The sequence below is a fragment of the Ambystoma mexicanum genome, chromosome 12, assembly GCF_040938575.1.
Source record: "Ambystoma mexicanum isolate Mex_15411 chromosome 12, UKY_AmexF1_1, whole genome shotgun sequence".
Taxonomy (NCBI): Eukaryota; Metazoa; Chordata; class Amphibia; order Caudata; family Ambystomatidae; genus Ambystoma; species Ambystoma mexicanum.
Window position 1 is genome coordinate 2764938 of NC_090936.1, and position 26054 is coordinate 2790991.

General features: G+C 46.2%; 1 protein-coding gene across 1 annotated transcript in view; it reads left to right on the forward strand.

Moving 5' to 3' along the window:
- The window catches only part of CDC123 (cell division cycle 123), a 219538-nt gene that overhangs the window by 53348 nt on the left and 140136 nt on the right, over positions 1–26054 (forward strand). The window contains exon 5 of the mRNA XM_069627790.1: positions 5055–5150. Within this exon, the coding sequence (XP_069483891.1) occupies positions 5055–5150 (96 nt within the window). The remainder of the gene's footprint in view (positions 1–5054; positions 5151–26054) is intronic.

Here is a 26054-nt window from a genome sequence, read left to right on the forward strand (position 1 = left end):
ATGCATCCTAGTTTAGTTGTTAGGTAGGGAAACCCCTATATCAAGGAAAGTTAGTTGTTTCCTTAATTTCATAATGCATCTTGATGAACATGCCATCCATTGGTATGTCTCCTACTTTTGACCTACCACACGACCTAAAGTTTTAAAGTGTAGTATTGTGGTTTGATTTGTGATGTCCCATGACTTATAGTCCTAGATGTAAAAAAATGTAACTCCCCCTCCCCCCCAAACTCCTGCAATTGGTACAGTGGATGTGAGCTGAGACACCACGCCAAGGTGTACATTCTCCCATGCACTCAACAGAAGCATACATCCTTCAAGAGCATCATGTACTCGTCTCCATTGAAGCTCAAGAAGTATGCTCTTCCCCTTCCCTAGCAGCACAGATTTAACGCAGGTGTGACGATCCTTCAGATAGCATCACTTCTCCCCATAGGGGAGCCCCTTGCCTTGAGGCTAGGGAGGTGATGCCGCTAACCAATATTCCCTCTATGGGTAGTAACATGCAGGAGTATCTTATGGAGAGGGACTCCTCTCCTAGGGATAAGAATCCGATTGGGAGACACAGCCACTTTAAACCCTAAGCCTGCAGACTAATGGTAACTTGCATACCGATGGAGGCCAACGCAGAGAAAGAGTGGAACCGGTGTGGTGGTTGTGACCTTTAATGGATGAACAGTGTGGTCTCGATTGAATCCTGCAAAGTCATCACTTTATCCTCAACCTAAAGTCTCCTCCCATGTGGCCATGGGATAACCGCTGCTACCTGATCCTAACGCTGGGGGGTGGTAACATCAGGGAGGATCACATGGCAGGAGGAGGTGCCCGTCATGGGGTAATGGTGACTCCGTTAGGAGAGACTTGGCATTCATACTCTTCTGAGGATGAGATTCCCTTAATAGCTAGTGGCATGCTGGCAATGTATGGCTCCCTCCCCTGAGAACTTCCCAAAATACAGAACATGAAACCACTTTTAACCAGCATAAAAGTTGTACATTGAGGGTTCAGGAAGTTAATATCACAACTTCTAACTGTTATGTTTCTGCCGTATGTAGAGGTCAACAACCCAAGGTTAAACCACCCACTCTTTTTTTAATAACCTCGCATAAATCTGACCACTCAGTTAACCAATCAGCTTAAGTTACCTGATCATAAAAAGAACAAAAACATTATGGACTTCACGTCCCATAATAATTGTAGTACTGGGACGAGGAAGGGGGACTCGGAGTTGATAAGGTATCATGGGCGGTCTAGATGTGATACAAAGCACCTGAGCAGGACCTTTGAATATGTAAATGGGTTCCAGGTGCAGGAGTGAGGAGAAGCTGATGGTGTAGTAGTCGCGGTAGCATGACGCTTTGCTCAAGACACTCACACTGTAGATTCAGAGGAAGCATGGTCTTGCAGAGAATCCGGAAGCGGCTTTGAAGGAGTATGCCGTGTGGGAGACAAGCTTCGACATACCGGGGACTGCTGCTCTGGTACGGAAGGCACACCGGAAATCACACAGAGCTGTCGAAGCTCCCGTGAAGGACACCCGGACCATGGCAGTCGAATCAGAGCTGTCAGAGGCACAGATGGCCCCGAAGAGACTGTGAAGGACAGCACGGACCATGGCAGTCGAATCAGAGCTGGGAGAGGCACAGATGGCTCAGAAGAGACCCGCAGCAACTCCAGCAAGTCAAGAGATGGCGAGGCATACCAGAGAGTTGGCCTGAAGTAGGAGACCCCAGGGTGCTCCGAAAGAGACCGCTAGGTACAATTCTTAATTTTGCATGCCGATCAAGTGAACGTAGACAAACGGGGCGCAACTGTCCTGATAAGGGATTCCAACTAGGGGATAATTGTAACTGCATTGCCAGCAGCCAAGAGGTTGCACAAATAGAAAATAAAGGTTGCAGGAACAAAGCTCTCCTTGTATGAGACCAAGGGGAGAGAACTGTAACTTGCATTGCCTCCATCCAAAAGGCGAAAAAAGAATACAGAAACAATACCAATTTGGGAAGAGCTGTAACCCGTTTTGTTAAGAGTCAAGAGACTATCAAGAGAAACGGTTGTTCAAACTTTCTCACTTAGAATCCTGGTTTGGAGAATTGTGGAACAAGCATTACCACAGAGCACAATTGTAGTAGTAGTAGTAGGAGTTTTTTCCTGGCAGGTGAGTAAACCAGGAAAGGGACCGTTAATAGTTAGTCCTGGCAGGCGAGTATACCAGGAAAGAAAATGATGATTTAAAGTACTGTGGTTGTGATAAAGAGGTGTGTTGGAAATGAAGTGTTAAATCCATCACTATGTCTTGTTGAACTGTTGTATTTTCAGAAGGTGTTTCCTTTAGAGAAGAGGTTTGATTATTAAGCTCTCCTGACTGAACTGTTTCTTTTGAAGAAGAAAGATGATGCGCTAATAATTGCTTGACTTTTGAGAAAGTACATTTATCCTATGTTATGAACTTGTATTTTGCAGAAGACTTTTGTTTTGCCAAGCAAGAGACTGTGGCAGATTAATAGTTGTTCTGAGTTGTGAACAAGCCTTTGCAAAGAAAGATATTCACTTTGCCAAGTGTAAGAATCTATTGCATGGAAGAGACATTTGGTTCTACGTTTAATGGAACTGTTTTGCACAGAATTTTCTGGAACTGGAACTTTGCTCAAGATATTCCCGACTTGATCAGGGTAAGGGAGTCTGACCCAGGGCACAAGGAGCATTTTCTAATGCTTTTGCGTTTGAATGGATATGTTAACTTGTGGAAATTAAGAGAGCCAAACAAACCCAGTATAATTTTGTTGTGTATATTAGTGGGAGGGTTGGACACCTTTTGGACACAAGCTCTTTTTTTCTTGATTCTTAGTTTGTTATGCAGGGACATCCTTATTAGGCTAGAGAAAGATATTTCATCTCGCCCCTTTTTAATTAAATGACCTCTTGTGCAAAAACCCTACCTTTGTGTCCGTCTCGCATCTGTGACTCCTCCCTCACAAGTCCAAAACCATGCAGTGATCGCCAAGCAAAGCCTGCCACTGGGGCAAACGATCCATAGGTCGATCAGACTGCGGTGGTTGAATGACCTGTGATGGGTGGATCGGGTGGCCTGGGACCTGCACCCAACTGCCAACAAGAAGAGGCCGCGGGAGCACTCGAACGATCTTGGAGAAGAGAAAGAAGTGAACCCATGGCCCTGAAAGGAGCTTGAGATACAATCCTGGAACCCAGGCAACCTGCTTTTTGTGAAACCTAAGAGGGTCCGGGAAGCGTCATGTTCCTCGAGGGACACTTCAGCCCACACCAATGAAGTGGGACAACCTGACTGCGATTAATCCTGACTAAGTAGTTAAAGGACCCCACTTAAGCCGAGACCAGTGTTCTTAGGAATTTCCCTGATAAGAAGAGGGGGAATCATTCCGAAGCTGTAAAGGGACACTCCTTTCGCGTTACTATGCGGGGGCCCAGAAGAATAACCAGGACTCCCTGAGGTTAGTCCTGGGGACCTCCCAGCCTGTCTTTTGTCAACACTGGATCAACCAAGAGTTTCCCCCCTTCTCCAGTTTTCCCTCCTAGATCAAGGAGATTTCTTTCTAAACAAAAGGGGGGAAAAATCAATACATTTTGCGGAACACTACAAGGAACATTGGGGAACCCGCAAGAAGGGAGTCATTCTCGTAGCTCCACAAGGATCCTGTAGAACTGTTTGTTTTGAAAAGCTTGGAACCTTTACTTATGTGAAGACTTGGTGTGAGAAGATTTGGCGTCTTTGGCTTCCCGGAGAAGGGAGTCATTCTCCTGGGTCACGATCAGAACCAGAACTTTAGTATTTGTTTATTGTAGTGACATGGATCGCATAGGAGCTTTTGACTGCAAGGGTGCCTTTTCACAGACTTCCTGACGCACACCCGAGTTTCTTTATTTTAGGTAGGAAAAATCCCATTAGAGTTAGGGTTAGATGGATTTATCTTTTTTCTTTAAATAAAAGTTTATAGCCAAAAGCTCAATCCACCTGGTCAGACTCGTTTTTGTCACCACATAGGACAGGACTTTTTGATCTTCATAGAATGTTAGTGGGAAAATATACAAATGTGCCACTAGGAAACAGTTCACTGTGTGGACAAGGGTGGTTGTGATGGCATTTTCATGAGGAGTTGTACGATCGGACCAAAAACAAGGTCAAACTGTACAAAAAGTCCGAAAACTGCTACCACCAAAGGTCCGAAAACCAAACGTTCAAACCTTTGGTGGTAGCATTGTAGGTAAGTATAAAAAAAGAGACTGCGGGGGTGTCCCCCGCAAAACCCCGCTCACTATTCTTTAGAGTATAGTGAGTGGGGTGTTGCGGGGGACACCCCGCAGCACACCCCCAAAAAAATAAAAGACCCTGCAGCGCCAGTTCCCGATAACAGAAGTGAAAGGGAACGGCGTTGCAGGGACGCAGCCTGAAGAAAAGGTAAGTAGGGTTTATTTATGTTGGGAGTGGAGGGTGTGTCGTGGGGGTGTGGGTATGTAGGGCTTTTGAATGTGTGTTCGCATGGGAAACGTACAAACCTTTTGTGGTTCGTACATTTCACATGCATACTTTTGGCCATGGGAAAATTAGCTGCGGTGGGATCACGTAGATCCTTTTCATAAAGCTGAAATAACCCTCTTTCCAATGCCACCAGTTTCAAAACACACGTCGATGCCAATGTGAGCTTTTAAAAGTCCTACGAAATGGGTGGGAATAATTGGGGCGATTAATAAATAAATTACTCTCTAGGCACCCTTTATTTTGAAAGGGCCGCTCTTTGAGGATCTATATTTTCACTGTGTGCATCGGTGAACATACAGGCAGGCTGCACATCTTGGCAGGTCTCTGCTTGCAGCATCTAAATATACGTTGTGCCAATTGCAGTACTTTGTATGTTTGAAAACATGAGTCCACCCCTGCACTGTGCAGGGGGGACAGAAGAGTTAAGTACCAACACTTTTTTAAATTTTGCCTCTTTAAGACCTGCTTTTGTGTTGTTTTTCTTTTGAGAACTTGCCGCCTCCATGATAGCTGAAGTATATTTCTGTTCTCCACATAGGCACCCGAATTTCCAGACTTTGCATTGAAGGTGCGGGAAGCAATCAATTCACTTGGAGGCAGTGTTTTTCCCAAACTTAACTGGAGTTCTCCAAGGGTATGATGTTTGTTTTAATGTTTAATCTTTGTTCTTTCTGTGGTGTGTTCAGGTTTTGTAGGCGTGAAACAGACTTGCAGTGCAACTCACTAAACAATGTTCTGTACTTTTAGACATTGAGAATGACTGATAAAATTGGTTCGTCATGGGATGTCACACATTTGTCTGTTCACATGGTAATATTGATTGGAAAAACATTGTTTCCACCAAGCTTTTCTGATTCATTTGTCCCCCAAGTTCTATTTTTTAGCTTTTTATTTTTTCTACAGATTGAAAATAAGACTGACGCCCCCCTACGGTAGACTATGAAACTTTTTCTATGTCCCCAAGGATGTACTTAATCGGTGCCATGATAGGAGAGGGGATTCCAATGTTGTGTGGAGTATCTGCTACATTCTGCCAGAACCTCCCAACTGGCAAGCATTCCCAAAACATATGCATACAACTGGCGGGTGCCAAACCACATTTTAAACTAGCATCGCTGGTCGCAGGGACAGATTTGGCGATCTTAGCTGGCATGTTATGTAAAAGTTTCAAAATATTGAACTGGATCAACTGATATCGGACCTTCATGAGTACTTTTTTCATCAACAGGCTGCATCTTTCCCATTCACATACATCCGTCATGTGAAACCCCAATTTGTGCCCCCACCTCGCACGCACTCCAGTTTCTAAGCCTTTATGTGTTTGGATAAGACTGTACAGCCTTGAAACATATATCTAGGTTACCTCCCCGCTACTATTGCTTCTATACATGGATGAATTTCTTCGGGAAAGATGGTGCCAGCCCCTATATACTCCGACCTTCCTGTTCCTATCACTCCTACTCCATTAGTCTGGCATCCCAACAATCCTGCAGGCCAATCTGTGGCTGCTCTTTTTCCTTAGGGTGGGGTTTCACATTGCAAAGCTTAACAAGCTCCTTCAGGCCCTGTCCACTTTTCCTGCATGACATCAGAATTTAAGTTTGCACTCTGGGGAAAATGCTTTGCTTGCTGCACCCTGTTTTCTTCGACCGGTGTGGCGTGAGTCTCTTTGACTGCTGGTGCTTAGAAGACTTGCCAGCTTCTTCCCTCAAGTCAATGTCAATTGGTGGCTGCTGTCCATGCTGTTACTGTATTGAAGCAAAAAGAACCTAGCTGGGCTATGGATTTGCAAGTTGGTCAGCAGCACCACATGTTAGAATGGATTTCTGAACTTTGCTCTGGTGAACAGATGTTCAGAAGGCCACCCTTATTTAGTGAGACAGGGAACACTCCTGCAAAGGTAGCCAGGACAATTCAAGGTATCTTGGAGAGCAGTCAAGGCCAAGTCTCGGGAGTAGTCGGGGTGGTCAGAGGTCTTGGATGAGCACACAAGAATTACCCTTAGACAGTATAGAACATTTTATTAGGCCTTTAACAAACAATAGTGAATTATGATGAACACAGTAATACTACTACGTAACACCCACTATATAATACATACATACGTATAATCACTTTTCGTTAAATGTGATAAACGGCGGATTCCCGCCAAAACCTGCAGGGAGGGAAGGCACACCCACTTTACCACAAAGTCCAACCCCAGAAATGGGTATCCCTAACTTAAAGGCATGGTCTAGTAAACATTTATATTGTCCCTACGGGTCGGCCATGTTTTTTTTAAGCCTAAGTGGTTCGATTTTAGAAAACTTTCCTATGGACCTTACCCGAGTTTTCGTCCATTAAACGCACGCGAAAACAAGCACCAGGTAGCCGCCATTTTCTGGTAATCCTATCTTTTCCACGATCGCCCTGGCTGACCTGCTTTTTCGGCACTAAATCAATTCCCCCGCCCCTGAGCCTGACATTATCAAAACATTCATATTCCCCGCCTCTCCCCGTGACGTTACTGTGCTGCGTAGGCAAACGCGCCCAGTCGTCTTCTGCGCGACTCCACACAGAACCCGGAAAAACACAGATCAACTCACAACACAGCGCGCCACAATTCGGAATATGAAACTGTACTTTAAAATGAGACAGCAACACGGTACATTTGGTAAAATACATTTATTTGACATTAAATGTTTAGAGAATGTTCAGCAATTGCCATATGAACTCCGGAAGCCATTTATTTTCTTTTATCTGTATCCGCAATAACTGTTCCGTTTCATCTTGAGTCACGCGTTGTTCCTTTATGGTACACAGGGTGTTCATTTTCGTAAAAAGAATCACTTTGGAAGCACGGTGAACCGCAAGGCTGTTCCATCAACTAGGCACTAGTCCAGCCTAAAGGTTATGTTGCTTCTAGCCACTAGTACAGCGTAAGGGCATGTGGGCCCTTGACGATCGTCCCATAATATGGTGATCGTGCTCCAGTTGTTGACACAAAGCTGCAGGTGTCTGCTGAAGAATCCATCCGCCGGTGTCTCAAACAGATGGCAGTGGCAGAATGGGATCAAATACCTGTTATGAAAACAAAAAAATTATAATTAGTCTCGCTAGCCAAACTTCATTAATATTACTCATTTTATTTTTTACGGCCGATCAGAAACTATTTGCTTGCAAGGATAGTTCAATGGAGTATGTTCGTCTCTAAAATCAATGCGAAAAGTAGCAAGATAAATCGAGTCCAACACACAATGATAAACGACAGTTAGTCTACATGCGTGAGGAATGATATGATATATGATATGGCATTTGTAACGCGCCTATACTCAAGTGTTTCTAGGCGTGACGAGGCAGGTGGGGAACAAGGGCAGACAGACAACGATCCTACTAGGCCAGGTGTCTTTCTGATCGCGCATGGGGAAGGGCTGTACATGGTTAGTTGAATACAAATTAAATAATAGGGCCAGCTGGTGGCAAGTGCAAGGTAAATGCCGGGAGAAGGGGCTGAAGGATACAGATAGTACCGTAGTGCAGGTAGGCAGTGCAGGGAAAAGTGGCTGGGCGAAGGACCGAGATCGGTGAGACCAGTGGACCTGCATGCCCATGTGCCCACTACGAACAGTTTTACTTGCTTTTCCTAGCTCTTCATTCATTCATTCATTCATTCATTTATTCATGCATCCATTCATTAAATCTTCATTCCGGTATAAAAGCGTGTAAAGATTTACTTACATTATATTTGAAATTTCCATTGTGTCTCTTCGTAATGCAGTCTGTAAAACGGACCGTGCTCTTGACAACGATTTTTCGTATACTGACCTAAAATGAAACTCGGTCTAGTTTCTGAATTTTCTGCCTTATCGTCTCTTACGTTATTGCGCACTCCCTTCAAATGTAGTTCTTTCGGCATGGTCCCTGTCTCAAGGTCAAAAAACAATAGACCCTTATACTTCCAGTGCGACTTGTGGGCCTCATCTGGGCACTGTCCTTCGCATTCTTTATTTGCAACATCACGTAGTATAGGCATCTGTGAGATCTTGAAGTTTAGAATCCGTCTATGTAGTGCGCCTCAATGTGCAAATGCGAACTGGCTTCTCTCCCAAATGCCACGGCCCGCTTGGCTGGCGCGTTCTAAATGGCCCAATTTTGTCCCCGTTGTCTGCGAGCTTTGCAGCCCAAATTGAGACATTTAATTTTTGGCGGAAGGTCAGGGAAAGTATAAAGTACCACAGGAGTTGAGTTAAAAGTGAGATTTATTGTTTGTTTGTTTGTTTTATTATTTGCAATACGCAAGCCTCCCCTCCGTTAACAGTGCGCAGCATTTACATTTACATGAGATGAGACATGAGAAAAATATATACATACACATATGTGAGGTGAATAGAGAGAATTCAAAGACGACACCCAGCTTGTTCGCCACCCATGATGGTGAAGGTAGGTGTTAGGTTTACAGGTACACTGTACAATAACATTTATTTACAAAAAGACAATCGTATTGCAATTATTTAAACCGGGATTTGTACTTCACAATCAGCTGTGCTTCGGGTGGGCATGGCACAGTCGCAATGTTCGGTGGCAATGGATCACTGCTCTGCACAGAAACGTCCAAAATTCCATATCTGTGCTTCTCTAACACAGCAACAATAAGGCCTTTCACAAAGTCGAACTGCATTTCATCATAGACTGGTTTGATCACCCATTGCTTACTTCGTTTTGAAAACACCTTAGTGTAGCGAGGCATCCTTACTTTACCCCTAGTCCTAGATTGTTTACGTCCGACATTGCTGTTATGGGCCAAGACCGCTAGTAGAGTGCGATGTTTCATGCCCCGAAAGCTAAAATGCAAGCGCTTTGGCCTGTACTTTTGAGGCACATATTGTGGAACACCTCCAAATCTCCTGTGTGACAGAATTCTGTCAGTCCTCTCAAATCTCTTGATAGAGTTTTGTCGAAAACAATCTTCTCAATGGCTTTGTGTGTCGGTGAAGATCAACCACTTCTTCTTCCGTGCCTCCTCTGGGGACAAAGGGCCATGTTCACATTGGTGGAAATGTTCATTTGCTGTCCAGCGGTGAACGTTGGTACAGTGGTGCATCAGTGACCGCCATTTTTCAAGTAGTATTTCCACTCACCCCTCACAAGTTTTTGAGCTCCACCAAAGATGGTTGGTGATAGAATGTGACCACTGCAAAATACTTTCAAAACCTTTTTTTTTTTCCCTGCAGCCGAGATTTTCTTATTGATTGATTTAGCAAGATGCCATTCGTCAAATTGATGTTTAATATGTGGTAACTGCTCTCTCATTGTCTTGGCAATTGAAACGTGTCTGTCCGTGGCTATGAGGTCGATGTGCATTCCCCTCGATTGTAGATATTCCACTGATTTTATAAAACCTAGTTTCTCCATGGCCACTGACGATGTACATTGTGTTACCTGCACGACCATCGAACTCACAATTTTCTTACTATCCATGTCCCGAAAGTGGTAGGTGCAGTACTTGGCAGAAAATCCAGGGCTGTCGCACTGTCCATCGCCGGATAGCCTGAATCGTTTGCCTTCGAATGTACTTGCTAGAGACAATTGTTCAATTTTCCAAGCATCACTAATGGCCGGAAACAGATAATCACGTTGGTATATGTAGTACAGCGCTTTAGAAATGAAATGGAGTCCCACAAACTGAAAGAAAGACTCTAACTTTCTAAAACTGGAGCCACTAAAAAGTGATGCAGCTGCACACAGTAGATTGCCTGCTGGCAGTTTCCCCAGCATCGGTTGTGCAGACCATGAGAACCTATGATTTAATCTACAGGCGGCATTTATTTTGACGTTACTGCCTTTTATTTGACGAATCACATTAATCAATGGCTTCCCACATACTTTCCCTCTAATGGAATGCACACATTTCAGCATATTTATAATTTCCATCAAACAACTGTTGAATACAATGTATTTGCTCTCTTTCATTAGACTGTCATCCTGCGTCAACGTTGTTTCGGCCTGTGACGTTGTGGAGATTTCAACACATTGGAAAGTAATATCGCTGATATCAAGTTCTGATGCGTCTATGGATGCTGCGGCTGGTTCATTCTCTGTCATTTCGACATCTATTACTTCAACATTGATGGGAGAACACAACAATGTCGACAGGTTTTTGGGTGGCAAATTTTTGGCGGGTGTAGATTGTGTGAATTGATATGCAACTACTTCAGAGCTATCTTCAATACATTCAATGACATCTTCTTGTGGTGGTGCGGTCGCACTGTAGCTATGGTCCAATGCAACTTTGCTGTAGTCTCCAAACACAGTTAATTCATGTTCTGGCCATTGGACATGAGCATCTCGAGCCTGAACATGGCTCACCTCAATTAATAGTTCCTCCATAGTGTACACGGTCTGGCAAGCCACATCTCTCATTCGCTTCACTGTCTTTGTGTGTATAGTTCTGACACCCACTGGTAACTGGAGGAGAGATTGGAAAAGGGATGTTCAGTTTAAACATAAGATGGAGTGTAGTAGAATTGACTGGAAAAAAACATAAAATAGTCCCCAGCACAAACATTTTTTTAAAGTTATGAACTGTTTGTAACCTTTTTTTGTTTTTTTTTCTTTGCAATTTTTTTGACTCGACCTTCAACATCTGCACGCTGTAGCTCCGATTCGTTTCCGCATGTCCTCCCTTCCTCTTGCGCTGCAACGACTATATTTTCTCTATCCGCATAGACAGTACGGAATGAGGCTCCATCGTCTCCCTGAAACATAGTACTTTAGCATAAAACACACGTGAGGACGAACACACAGGTACATCTCAATAGCCAAACACGATTTAAACATTGTGTGCAACAATCAAACGACAAGTATTCGACCAGTAATACCTCTGGCTCTGCATGGACTGCCATGAATGGTTGTATTGGAGAGGAGGCATCCGCATCTCCCTGAAACACACTACCTGCATTAGTATGCTTTTCAATATTGGAAACGCAACACACACTTGGGGTCGACGGCACAGGTACATATAAAGAGATAACCACAAATGGTGCATTGTCCAAAAGAATCAAGGAAAATCCAAATATGATCACATTTCAGCGACTTATTTCAACGATTCCTTTACATCTGCATCATCTGAATGAGATGTTGTGATTGTGGTGGAAGCTTCGTCGTCTCCCTGAAACACAGCACTTGCGTTAATAGGGAAGAAAGTATAGCAAATGGAATCACGTTATATGATCACGCATGATGGAGCTGTCATTATCCATACCTCGTGCTGCTGAAGAATATCTATGGATGTTGCAAATGTAGTGCGCACTTCCGAAAGCTGTTGCGCCGATTCGTATACTTGAATATCAGGCTCTGCATCAAGTGCAGGGGTTGACGCTCCATCAACTGCCTGAAACATAGTACTTGCATTAGTGAGGATTACAATTGTGAAAACATAACACACACCTGGGGTCGACAGCACAGGTACATATCAACGGCTAACCACGAATGAAACATTGTGTAGAACAATCAAACAACAAAAAATCCAGCTCTGATGATGACGCTCGATGGAGCTGTCAGTATCCATACCTCCTGCTGTTGAAGAACTGTAGAACAATCAAACAACAAAAAATCCAGCTCTGATGATGACGCTCGATGGAGCTGTCAGTATCCATACCTCCAAATGATGGAGCTGTCATTATCCATACCTCGTGCTGCTGAAGAATATCTATGGATGTTGCAAATGTAGTGCGCACTTCCGAAAGCTGTTGCGCCGATTCGTATACTTGAATGTCAGGCTCTGCATCAAGTGCAGGGGTTGACGCTCCATCAACTGCCTGAAACATAGTACTTGCATTAGTGAGGATTACAATTGTGAAAACATAACACACACCTGGGGTCGACAGCACAGGTACATATCAACGGCTAACCACGAATGAAACATTGTGTAGAACAATCAAACGACAAAAATTCCAGCTCTGATGATGACGCTTGATGGAGCTGTCAGTATCCATACCTCCTGCTGTTGAAGAACATCTAGAAATGTTGTAGATGTGGCGGACGCTTCAACATCTCCCTGAAAGACAGTACTTGCATTAGTATGGATAACACTAATTAGAACTGAAAATAAACACCAGTGGATGATAACTAAGGTGTATATAAATTGGAAAGCAGTAACCAAACATTCGGTAAAGTAATTACACAATAGAATAAAACTATTACTTGACATGCATAAAACAAGTATGTAGCGGATTAGCCAAGTAAGATTACCTGATACGCGCTAGAAGTGGTTGATAACTGCGACCAGGTCAAGGATGTAGAATGTTCTTGCTTCAGATTGAAGGGATAGTCAAGAAGTTGTGTACATGTCCAAGGAAAAGTGCCGGCTGCAGATGCGGTATCGATCACCCCTCTTGTCCTGTAAGACTTGTTGGACTCTACTTTCCAGCTCATCCAGTGGATATCCACAATGTCTGACCCATTCTCTTATTCGATCAACAGTTTTCGGGAATACATGCATTGTAGTGCCTTCAGATTTCGCATGGGTCTTCGAAGGGCAACCGCTAATCGAACAGGGAGACATTGTTGATAAATCTGAAAAGTAAATATCGACATTATTATACAATCTTCAAGAATAAAGATTTGATACAAAAGTAAATGATTCATTCAATGATCAATGCAAGGTTTGTTTTGGTCGCAGGAAGTATACCAGTTCATTATGTGCGGCTTAGTATTTGCATAAGTTGCAGACATGTATAAATGATGTGACTAAAAACTGAACATGTGACTCATCCCTTGGATGTTCTGTATTGCACAAGAAGGAAACATGCTTACATTATAGACTGGACCCCCGAAGGGTGCAATTCGATGACAATAGACACAGATGAAAATAAATAGATCTATTGATAGCATAGCAATGGAAACTCAAGTCAATAGCAATGAGACCAATGAACCTAGCACTATTGTGTACTCAACTCTTAAATAGATAGAAATTAAAAAATCTGCGAAATATGACTAGGATACATGGACTTACCTTGACCAACAAACAGTTGGGTTCAGCAAACAGAGCAGCATGTTGCAGGAGAATAGGTGGGTGGCCACGGGTAGCACACTGATGGGTTTGCTCTAAGCGGTCACAGAAGTTCACGGATAGCACGACGACGAGCAGATTAGCGTAGATCTCAGTGGTTGCCAGGTAACACATTCAGGAGTTGACTTGCAAAGCACAAAGATGTTCTCATGAGACATATCAAGTGGTTTATAAAGTATTAGAAACAGGGGTGTGTTTGTGAACGTATGCATGTCGTGGTCTTAGGGGGGCGGCCTGCTTCAAGGGGAGGCCTGGCAGGAGACACGGGGTCTGAGGAGGCCATGTGACCGATGGCCCCTGGGCGTGGGACACCTTTTGAAGTGTACATGCCAGCAGGCATCCACCGGCGCGAACCGCCTTTGATACAGGGGGGTGGGATGGATGGGCCTGGGGCGTGCAGATAAGGCACAGGAAGACTGCAGAATGGAGACAAACTTATGTGGATTGCAGGAGGGCGGCCTGCCTCAGGGGAGGCCTGCCTGGAGACACGGGGTCTGAGGAGACCATGTGAAGAATGGCCCCTGGGCGTGGGACACCTTTTGAAGTGTACATGTAGTTTGGCACCTTGGCCTTTCGCGCCCCTGACAGCCCCCCATGCCAGCGCGCATCCACCGGCGCGAACCGCCTTTATATCAATATATAGTATATCGCCTTTATATCAATGATAGTAAATGCCACATACCGGAGATTCTTGTGAGCACAGACCCACACTTCAACCGGTGTATTATAGTGGTCAAGACCCTAAGGCCTGTATAATCCAATGGTAATTGTTAGTATAGATATATGTGTGACTTTTATAGAGACATAACCTACTGAAAGACTTTGAACAAGTGTTATTTAGTGCATGCATTATCGAGAATATGTTATGTTAGCTTAGATTGATAGTGACCACCCTGCTTCACAGCGACCAGACCTTCACCCATTCGGAGCACAGATGTCTGACGTCCATCCTTGAATGGAGACACACTTGATTCATTTAAAAAATTGAGACAACCTTGTTAAAATATATGTGGTGTTTTATTTTGTATCTTATTTTCATGACACAAAAATACAAGACTTTAAAGATTATACAGGTCAGTTTGCAGCACAGCGAGAGAAAATCCCCTGTACTGACCGCTGTCACTCAGGAACGTTTCTCTAATGGCACGAACGGCACAGGCGGGTATCACTCTTCGAACGCGGTGTCCAAGCCTCCCGTGAAGCCACCATGTAAAGGAACGATAGGCCACCAGCCTGTACCACCTGTGAAAAGGAATGAAACAAACTGTTTTTAAATGACCAAGATAAGTTTAATAAACGTTTGTTGTCAATGACAATTCTTGTAACTAATGGCATTTTACACGGACAAATGCTATCTAGACAATGCACACTATTGAACGACTTACATGCGTTACAATGATATGTAGTTGTAATTTTGGATATAGTAGAAGAACATGAAATAGGAGTGGCATGACAAGCAGAGTATACTTACTCGTTACTCGGATTACGAGGACTAACAGTTGCTCAAAGTTTGTGCATAAGCACCATCATTATTCTCAGCACGGCCCGTGTGAGGCAGGCTGCCCTGAAGTCTGGCAGCTCGGTGATGCATTGCGGTCGTGGCTCGCCTTCCGAAATGTAGGCCAGGCATCCCGAGTTTTCTCGGCAGCAGCAGTTCTCGTCCTCAGTTGGCATTAGCTCGCACCGATTGCATGTGCACCAGGTGGAGACGCTGTCCATTCGACTAGGCCCAGGCTCTTCATCTGTTGATTCGTCCTGCCAACTGCTGTCCGAATCCCCATCGTTTTCGCGTGCTTTCCTTTCCAGTAGTTCCTCCTCGGTATACTCGGGCTCGTACATGTAGGGCATTATTGTAGCCATTGTGTGTTAAACAAACTAAAATAATTTATAGCGGTGGTACTGGTATCTGTTCACACGGGCTACAAGCGGCGAAGGTAGCTGACCAGAGCACTGAAACGAGTCACAGAATACTCAAAGTAACACAGAGAGGAATGGAATCGAAAATCTGCTGCTGTGTGTTGTGAAACGGTCTGTTTATACTTATTGAGGAAAGAGGCGTCCTGCCATTTCCATGGCGACACGTCATTAGCTGAAGCGCAGCGAATGTTGACACGAGACGTGCTTTGGCGTTGGGAAATGGGCGGTACGAGTCTGCTGATGATGGGCTCAGGGGCGGGGGAATTGATTTAGTGCCGCAAAAGCAGGTCAGCCAGGGCGATCGGGGAAAAGATAGGATTATCAGAAAATGGTGGCTCCCTGGTGCTTGTTTTGACGTGCGTTTAATGGACGAAAACTAGGGTAAGGTCCATAGGAAAGTTTTCTAAAATCGAGCCACTTAGGCTTAAAAAAACATGGCCGACCCGTAGGGACAATAACAATTTTTACTAGACCATGCCTTGAACAAGTCCAGTCCTACGAAGATTGGAGCTTTGTGCACAATGTTATGTTTGAGCGTAAATGAGCTTGTTGCTGCATAATGCTCACAAGGGACAAACTTCAATGGGAAGGAAAAGTTAGAAGAGGACACGGGAGTATGGAAAATTAGGTTCCAAGGGTCCGAGGTGGGTCTGCTACGGAGAACAAGGCTGTCCCAACTTGTGGACGACAATAGGAAGCAAGAGCCACCCAAGTCCAGACCAGGACCACAAGGGATTCTTCTTGCGTAAAAATGTACTGTATGAACTAGGGGCCAGTGACTACTCATCGCCCTTACCTCACTCCGGGTTCAAACTTGGCAGGTTGGAAGGTCACCTGGACTACGGAATACCCTCTTTGGTTACACTTCAAAGTGCACAGATACTGCGGGTGCGGATGCGGGTCCGATTCACATCGGGAGCTGTACCGTTCGAATGCAGGACGAAGATTACACTGATGCAGCTGGTCTCCGGACGCTTGAAGAAAGGCGGGAAAATCAACAGCAGCGACCCCCGCTGTTGCACAGGGACGCAAGAGCATCCAAGTCTCGCAGACTAACGCCCCCTCCTCCCTCTCTCGCGGCCCAAAGCACTAGGGATGACGAGATTTGGCAAGAAGGTGCCTTACAATGCGCACTAGGGTTCTCTCAAAGCTCGAGTTGAAACTTGGTGTAGCAGCGCTCCAGCACAGGTGCCAAGGGACAAACTGGTCAGTCCACTGGAGGGCCTAGGGACACTTCTGAGAAGGCTTGTTTGCAGGGCACCAAGGAGATGTTCAGTGGTGGGACCTAAGGATTGAAGCACCTTTGCAGGTCTTCAGAGATCAAGCTCAAAGCAGGGCTCTACTGAGACAACAGCGGGCTCAGGGTGCCAAACCTTCTCTGTGTGGTTTCGGACAGTCCTTGGATCTTCTTCTCTGGATATTTGGCTCCGTGTAGAGGTCGATTCGGGCCTCCGGGTGATCTGTGGTCTGCCCTATGAGCCCCTCCGCATATCGCAGAGTCCAGTGAGTTCTCGCACCCCAGCTGGCCAATGAGGGGATCTGCCCCCCTCATGTATGCTAGCACTGGTCCAATCGGGGACCATGGCAGCTCTCATGCACACCAGACATCCTGGCACCAGGAGTGTGGATTGGGACCAGACAGTCCCAGCCCACTTCCTGGGTACCTATACCCGTGACATGCATTCACCAGCTTTTGCAGACTGAATTGCAGTTGCCAAAAAAGTCATAATACTAAGGGAAACAGTGTTTCCCAGTATTGACTGTCAGAAGTAGAAGTCAGTTTCCCATAATGATGAGTGAAAGCCCAATGGAGCGCAGCTGAATGCTGTGCTTCACCGGCAGAAGGTCCGGAGGCTGAAACAAAAGCAAAAAGTAGGGGGTCCACAAATTAGGTAAAACAGCAGTAAGTGAAATGTTACCTAACACCATATTATTCAACTTTGCACATAGGAGCCCTCAAGCTCCATCACCCCACCTCTGTTGTGTGACTGGCTTTGAGGAATTCAACCATCCGCACGGGAAAAGTGCGCTCGCCAGGGCTTTTTTGTTTGTTTTAAAAAGAATTAATGGTGGGGCTATTCCCGCGCACATTTTCCACGCTTACCGCACAGCAGAAAAATAGTCATGTACTCTGGCAGGACACTGCTTACCAGCGCCAAACTCCCCTGTCATGTGTAGCTGAGACCTGACAGCCGTGGGTACATCAATAGCCTTTTGCCATGGGCAGTCAGATTAGAATTTCAAGGCCCCATGGATTTGCATCTCCGTTGTGAAACCTTGCCGGTGGCAGCGAATACTGAAGAAGGCCTGGGTGTAGGGAGTGACAATGGAGACCAAACGCAGGCACCTCTTTGTAATGCAATGTGTCAACTTGGTACGCACACGCCGCCTTGGTATGAAAGGGCAGTGAATGACCTGCCTGGAATCGCTCCTTTCACAGCAGGGAAGTATGTGAATTGTAGGAGATGGAAAGTCTGCCTGCAACCCCCTACTACAAAGGAGGCCCATGTTGTGACCAAGCGCCGCATAGGGCTCAGTTAATTAGGTAGACCCTTTTGATGTACAGCAGACTGGAAGATGGGTGGGACTTAGAAGTATATGTTGTCATCCTTCCCCCGTCTGTTGCCAAGCACTCCGATTCTGACCTGAAGCATCACTGAAGATTGTTAGTGGGGACCCAGGATTGGTTCATTAAGGTGGGTTTAGCCTACACCAATCGCTGGGGCCCATTTGGCTTTAAAAAAGGGCTGAACCTCTCACTAATCAGATCATCTGAAGACTTTGCAAGGAGTAAGAAGGACTCATTTGGACTCAAGCTAAAGGGCCGTCTACCTTACATCTTCCGCCAGTGAAGGAAGGCCAGGAGTTCCAAGAGGAAAGCAAGATCCCTCTCCTAAACATCTCCCAGGGAACAGAGGGATATACCAGAGGACCCGTCCAGCAGCTCCAGGACTGGTACCGGGCCAGCACACAGTGTGCCCTGCTAGCTTCTGACAGCAAGCTTCCTAGGTGGGAAGTGCTGCAGAGTCTCTGGACAAAGAAAAAGGCTGTTGCCTGCTAACACCCTCCTTAGCATTGGCCCGTCCGCCTTAAAAGGACATAAGCCCTGCAAAGATGCTAGGAGGAGTGCCGCACAAGCATCATCCAGCGTCCACCTTTTTAAGAACAATTTCGAGACCGTGGAGTCCTCGAACCGCATCCGGCTGCACTGCTGACTGTTTTCACGTCAAAGTCACCAGAGCCGTCCAAGACTCCTAGACCAGCATTCCAGATCCACCAACCAGCACAGAGACAGCGATTCTTGGTCCCGAGACGGTGTGCCTGACAGCCTGCATACGTCTGTCCAGTCTTGCTTTGCGAAGTGCCTGCCAGCTGGTACCCACAGCTGTCTTCCGCCACTTACTGTCTCACAGGCTGCGAAGCGCCCTAGTACCGCCTCAAAGCTGTCGAGCACCAAGTACATTGTGGTTCTGCCCCCATGGTCCTTCTCTGAAATTGGACAAGGAGGTCTTATAATTTACTTGTATTCCAATCTGTTCGGATCCCTTCTGGTGTACTAGAGGTGTGGGGTTGATTGATGGTTTAGAAACCGATACTCATCCCTGGACCACCGGTGCCCCGGAAGTTGACACACTGGCTCTGCTAAATAACCTGGTAGTCCTCATGCCCAAGGCTATGAGGGGTCTTTTGCTCTCTCCCCCCACGCTCTCCCACACGGGGTGAAAGCCTCTGACCCCGTCATATCGTGCTCTGCTGAACAACCACATAGTCATACTGTCTAACTTGAATCCACCCTGGCACCGCTCCACGTAGCTAATCTACTGAAGGCCCTCGTAGAAACAACCCAAACCAAGTTAGAATGACCTGCTCCACTAGTCCCTGCCAGAAGGCAAAGTAGTTTGACATTGAGAGGCATAACAAAGTATGCTGTGTTTGCTTCTCTGCCAGACAATCAGGTCTCCTGCCCAGAGAGAAGCTGCAGCAAGTACAGGTAGCTACTGTACTTAAATAATTCAGTTTCGAATACCCTTATTGTGCCTTTCATGTAAGTGATGTGTGGAGCTTTACGCCACTGATGCGGCTGACCCTGCATGTTAGAAATCGGCACAGATTTGTTGATGAGACTGTTCATTACAGGTGGCAGATGGATCAAATGCCACGGTTTGCACCTTTTTTGCATCATTTAAAACATTTTGTGACGCATTTAAAAAGGAGAAATTGTCTTTTTTGTTGTTTGTAAAATAGCTATACGCTGAATGCTCTTGATTCAATATTCTCAGCTGGGATCATTACAACCAACCAATCCCAAACCCCTGCTATTTCCAAGACACAGGTACATGCTCCCACAGGGAGCTCAGCACATGGGATGGGGTCTACAGGGCTACAAAAGCCCACAGATGCACTTTTGAGGAGTGGGGGTGGGAGGAGTGTGGGGAAGACCGGAAGAAGGAAGGTGTTGTGGTGGTTTCCGAGGAGGCAGAGATTGAGGAGGAAAAACTGGAGTAAGAGGTTGGGAAGCTTCAAGAAGGGAAGTCTGGAATTAAGGAGCGGTTCTGAAGGAGCTGCGTGAAGGTTGCCCTGAGGAGGAGGTGGGAAGGGGACATCGGGTGAAGGAGCTGGAAGTGTCTTGGGAGGAGTGGTGACAAGGATCTAAGGTAAAGGTGGTGTCCGAAAGAGGTGGCAAGGGAACGTAGTCTGGAGGAGGATGATGCTCGAGGAGCGAAAAGGGTGTGCAGAGGGGTGAAGACATAGAGCCAGGTTTTGCCCCTGGTGCGCCGCTGGAGCCTAGAGTAGGGAAGAAGGCGCAGTGTGTAGGAAGCAGGAATGTCATGGAGGGCGGGGCTTGAAGGAAAGAAAAAGGCACTGTGTTGGCTAGGCATACCAGAGGGGACCGGGGGTTTACACTAACCATTCACTGTCCAGAGCACCCAAGGCCCAACAAACCCTCCCCCCGGTATACAGACGGAGGACTCGGCCAAGAGCAAGTTAGAATTGTCCTTTATTTTCCATAACAGACAGGGATCATACCGGAAAAATAGAATTCTCCAGCAATCACAGCTCCAGATCCCATATCGGGGGCTTTTGTTGAAGTCTGACCTCACAAATCGGGGCTCTTCCCCCAAAAACCTACAAGCCCACCTGATTGGGTGGCTGGGGTGGCATTAGCTATACCTGACCCTTATGGGGGTTATCTGACTGGCCCTTACATCTCAGGTGGGTTTGCCTGAGCCTTCCCTCAGAAACTATCTATTAAATTGTTGCAGGGTTGCAGGATTGCCATTGGTCCTTGCCCTTTGCCATCCACCCCTGGATTTGTGTTCCCTGATTGGCTGGAGCAGATCTCCCCAGGCCTGGCACCCAGCTCAGTTCTCAGCGCACCATGCACCTTCTCAATGTGATGAGAAAGGCTGTGTTCCCACTGTTGCCATCAGAATTACCACTTTTCCTTTGAGAGTGCCTGCCGGGTTGCAACATTGTAAAACACATGTATCACTTTGTGTCTGGTTCGCGAGGAACTTCTCCTCTCCCCGCCATAAGCAAATGGCCATTGTGCGGCTCGGCTGCACCACATGGGTGAAAACCGCAAAATTGAGCTTTCTGGTCTGTAACTAGTGATGATTTATTCTGCTATTTTGCTGGTGGTTCCTGTGTCTGGAGTTTAGGAATGTTCTGCTTGTCTCTGACTTTGGATGCAGGCCCTGGCCTGGTGCTTTGTGCAGCCTAATTCTGCTTTTCTTCGCCTTTTGTCCTGCGGCCTGTGCCTTCATGTAATTCTACTGTGGTTAGGCTATGATTTCTGTGTCTATATTGTATTAGTTTCCTTACGGGTTAGAAAGACGTGGTCCCTCCAGGTTCCTTATACGATCCTGTAGTTCCATGTGGTTAGTTGCAATAAGCGTCTGCAAGCTAAGCCTGCATCTCTTCCTTTCTTGTGTTTCTGCGTTTCTGCATTTGGCTAATGAGAGAAAATAATAAAGGCTTTCGACCGTATGTGTATGTATCCGTCCTCTAACTATAGAACTCTGTAAGCTTGTTCTTTGTGTGTGTTCGCATAACTTTGTGCAGGGATGCGAGTTTGCTGCATGGTTAATATTACTATGTTGTGGTGTCTCTAATGACGTTAGCACAGTTAGTTATTTGTCATTAGTCGATCAGGTCCAGTGAGGCACCTCCATAAATGATCAATGAGACACCTGTATCCAGGAAGAAGTCTGCAGGATAAGGTTTGAATGGTTATCTGAGAGAATATCCGTTTGCATATGTGGATGTCACTGGTCCTCCTGGGGGCTGTCCAATCAGTGACTGTCATCTTGCATTTCTAGCTTTTTGGGCTGTCCTGCTTATGGGGGTCAAGAGGGGCATTCCAGGTACCGTCTCTTCAGCACACAAATAGGTGAATAAAGAAAGGGCAGGGAAGTGATCAACAGGCCAGCTTCAGACCCTCAAGGAGGGTGGCGAGAGTACCCTGACGGTGCACTTCCTATGTAAGACCGTCTTTGCAACTCCCCGCTTCTGCCCTCCTCCTGAGACTTTACCGGCTGATAAGACAATGCAACTCTTAATAACCCAGATGGTACTGGGAGCTGAAGACTCCAAGGCTTGAAAGGAAACTCCTGAGAAGCCCAACTCAAGGATATTTTCCAGCAATGGGGCATGAGAAACGGCTGTAAAGACCATTGTTAAGGAATTTTTTTCTTCCATTGACAACCTAACTTTGGAGCCAAGTAAAGCCTTTTTAGCTTTGCTTCCCTTGATCAACTCCTTTATTTTAGGGGCACTGGTCAGCCCACAGGTTATCAGTGTAGGGGAGCTATGTCCCCATTCGTGTTTACGGTCTAGTTTTTTATGTAGCACGCCTCACCCTACAGTAATATGCTGCAGTCTACTTTGTATCCCTTTTACCCATGTGCCCAGTACAGGCTGATGGCAGTGGAACATGTTTTACCCCTTTTTCCTGTCCACTCCGGTGCATAATCTTTAAAAAAAAAATAGTAAAGTTACACCCCAAACTGCCATTATGGGTTAGCATATAGGTTTAAGCTTTGTTCTTTGGCTTTTTTTCCTGCCCTCACCAGTTGAGAAAAGCCATACAGAGTAGAAACGTTCACTGGATTTAGTTTGATTTCTCAGGAAAAATGCTTTGTCCATGTGACCTGGCGGAACTGGAGGTTGGGACTGTCTGGTCCCAAGCAACGTCCATATCCGAGCAGCTGTATTGCAGGGCAGATGTGGGATTCTACTGTGCATGAATGATTGGACAATTCTTATCTATTTGAATGGTGCAGGTTTTTGCCATTGGTGGGTTTGGGCAGCCCCCTGCCAGTCTTGCAGCTGTTCTTGTAGTTGTCAACTTGAGCTAAGACCTCAAAAATGAGTAGCCTGTGCTGAAGGCCTGGAGGTCTGTTGCTATGGACACGCCACAGCCATCGCCCGGTGAAGCTCTGCTGCGCTCCCAGAAGACCCTCACCAGTCTGTCAATTCTTGGACTGGTCGGACCAGCCAGGATCCCTGCACCAGAAGCCCACCATCAGAGGATGCCTGAAGTGTCCCTGGACCATCATGTGGGCTGCACATCCTCTGTCAATGCCAGTTTGCTGCACCTTTCGCCCTTCTGAGCTCAAGCTTGGGGTGCTGCAGGCGATCCACTAGTGACCTTGGATCATCTCTCCTGCTGTTGCTGCTAACCTGGAATAAGAGGGTCTTTCCTAGAGCTGAATCTTTACAGCCGCCAAGATTCCTGCTCGCTGACCTTAAAACCGAGTGTTCTTTGCTTCTGCCATGTCCTGGAGGACTCTTCACATAGTGCCACTTGCTGTGGTGTGGTTGTGTCCTGAGGTGTTTGGCCTGTCTAGTTGTGAATCTGTCGGAACCGTCCCAGATCGGGTATTGGAACTGCCGTGCAGCCAGACCGAATCCCAGCACCATCTTTAGCCACTTCACCTGCAACTCCTGGACCTCCATTGACTGGAGCACCGGCAGAAGCAAGTGTCTTCAGCGACTGCGTACCCCAGGGGCGCTGTACTTTGCTTGTCCCCTCCTGATAGGATTATATGAACGCAACACCACTTGCTTGCTTGACTGTGATTGGTCTAGCTCTAGAAAGGATTCCCCCTAGACCCCAACTTCATGCCCTAGGGCACGGGTCTGCAGCCTTTGTCTCTCCAGATGTGGACTAAGACTCCCATGATTTCCTTACCTACTTCCCTAGCCCGCCATTGATTATGATGGCTAGGAGAAATGGGATTTGTAGTACAAAACCTCTGGAGAGACAAACTGTTGCAGTCCACTGCCCTATAGGTGCCACTAGCGTGGTGGGAGCCAAAGTACCTCAAAAATAAATGGTAACCTTTTGAATCCAAAAACTACATTCAACTAAATCTTCTTTTTTTCTACAACTTTGTGGCTTTACCAGAGCTTGTGTTTAGATTTCCTACCCTACTCTCTGGTACTTCCCTGAAACTTTGAGGTACTAGGCCTACCTACCTACCTGATCAGGCAGGACTGGTAAAGTTGGGTGTCTGCCTTATATTTGTGTGATGGCAGTTTTTACACACCCCCCCCCCCCATAACGCCTGAAGTCTGCCTTACTGCTTACCTCGCGTTACCTAGATTGAGTATGGGTGAACTGGATGAGACGACACCCAATCACTACAAACTCCCCAAAGCTATATAGAAATTGCACAGGCTTAAGGTAAGTTAATACCCCAGCCAACACAGTACCTCAGCACGGAAGAAGAGTTTGCAGCAGGAAGACTTCAGGATCTGAAGCCAAAAACCTGGTTGATGAATTCCTTGTCATGAAGACTGAAGGACACTGGAAGGGATTTTGCAGCAGGGATCAACGGGGAAGGCTCCAGGCAAGAGTTTCTTCATGGGTGGATGCGGCGCTGTGGTTTTGGTGCACTTTTAAGGAGCTGGGAGAAGACTGAATATCACTGGCCGGATTCTCGTCTCTGTTCTGGGCCAGCACTCTGGTGAGGGTACTTCAAGGACTTAAATCGTTTATCTGGAGAGCCAGGAGGAGGTCACCAAGGTTTCAGCTTGATTCGGAAGACCATGCACTGCACGATGGCTTGAGGTCCAAGGGTATTGGGGGGTATTGCAGCCCCACTAGGTTGCAGCACGGTGTGGAATGGCTCAAAATGCAGGTCTTCGTGAGTCTAGTGGATCTCGCCAGGCTCTAGCTCGTCATTTTCGGGACCCCCAGGTCGATTTGTAAGGAAGGGTTACAGCAGGTTCTGATTACACAGCAGGCTCTCTGGTCACTGGAAACCGCTACAGCCGTCTTTTCATCTTCCTCTTCGGTTTCAGCTCCAGTGGTCGACTAGTCAGCAGCTTCCAGGTTCGGAGTATTTAACAGGAACTACAGCACAATTGTTGCACTCTCTCCCAGCATTTTACAGAAAGGGGCAGTCTGGCTGTCCAATGAGGACAGCCAGCCCCCCATTGAGGCTGGGCTCCTTTCGGGCAAGGTGAAAGACAAAGGCTGCAGAGTTTTGGACACCTCCCTACCCTCCTGCCTTCTCAGGCACTCTGGAGCCTTGGCAGGGAATATAAAGGATTCCCGCCAAAGACAAAATGCCCACTGAGGTTGTTCCCACCTAGAATCGTAGGGCAAGACCTCAAACTACAAGCAAACAGGAAATGGTGAAAAAAGGAGCTCATCATTTTAGAGAAATTGTGTCTCTTCTGTGTATTACTGAGGCTGATTAATAGCTTGCGAGTAATACGACTAAAGTCACTAAGGTAAAACCACGGCCACCAGCCATTCAAGTAAACTTGCAATCGAAACACAAATGCTACAGGTAAGTAATCGAGGTGATATGTTGTACCAACCCAGCACTCCAAATAAGGTGGGGTGTGCTCGTTCACTTTATAAAATGTAAAGGGTGATTTAAAGGTTCCATGTCATTTCATCGCGGGATGTTTTTTTGCTGGGTTTTTTACCGTGATTTTTTTTTTTTTGTAACGAAAAAACCCATCGAATATTTTGCTTTTTTTGGGGGGGGGGGGTTAACCCCTTCCCCCCCCACCCCCTGATTTTCTAAAAAAGTGATGGGTTTTTTTGAGAAAAAAACATTCGCTGTAAAAAACGCAGCAAAAAAACATCCCGCGATGAAAGGACGTTGTACCGATTTTTAAAATTCCTCTTTGGGAACAGTAGTTCACCCAAGTACAGGCAAGACCAAAGGGGCAACCCAGCCTAAGCCCAAAAGTTATAGGAAACTATAACTCCAACCATACACTATGGAGAGACATAAAAAGGTCACCCATAAACAGAGTAAATGACCAGGTGAGAGGCGAAAAAGATTCCCCTTCACCTAGGGACAAGGTAAAATAGTTACCTAGTCAAAACAAAAGGTTCTGAGGCTGACACAAGTCAGGAAGCTTTATCATAGATATGAAAATCTTACCTAACACTCATTGACTAGGTTGGCCCCTCAGAAGCCCCGTTCAGGGCTGGTTCTAAAAATCTATGGCAATACCTGCAACAAAAGACTCTTGTGCCTTACACCAAGTGCTGTGTGGGAAACGCCCAGAGAGGTTGTAATGAAAGAGCTAGTGCCGTTG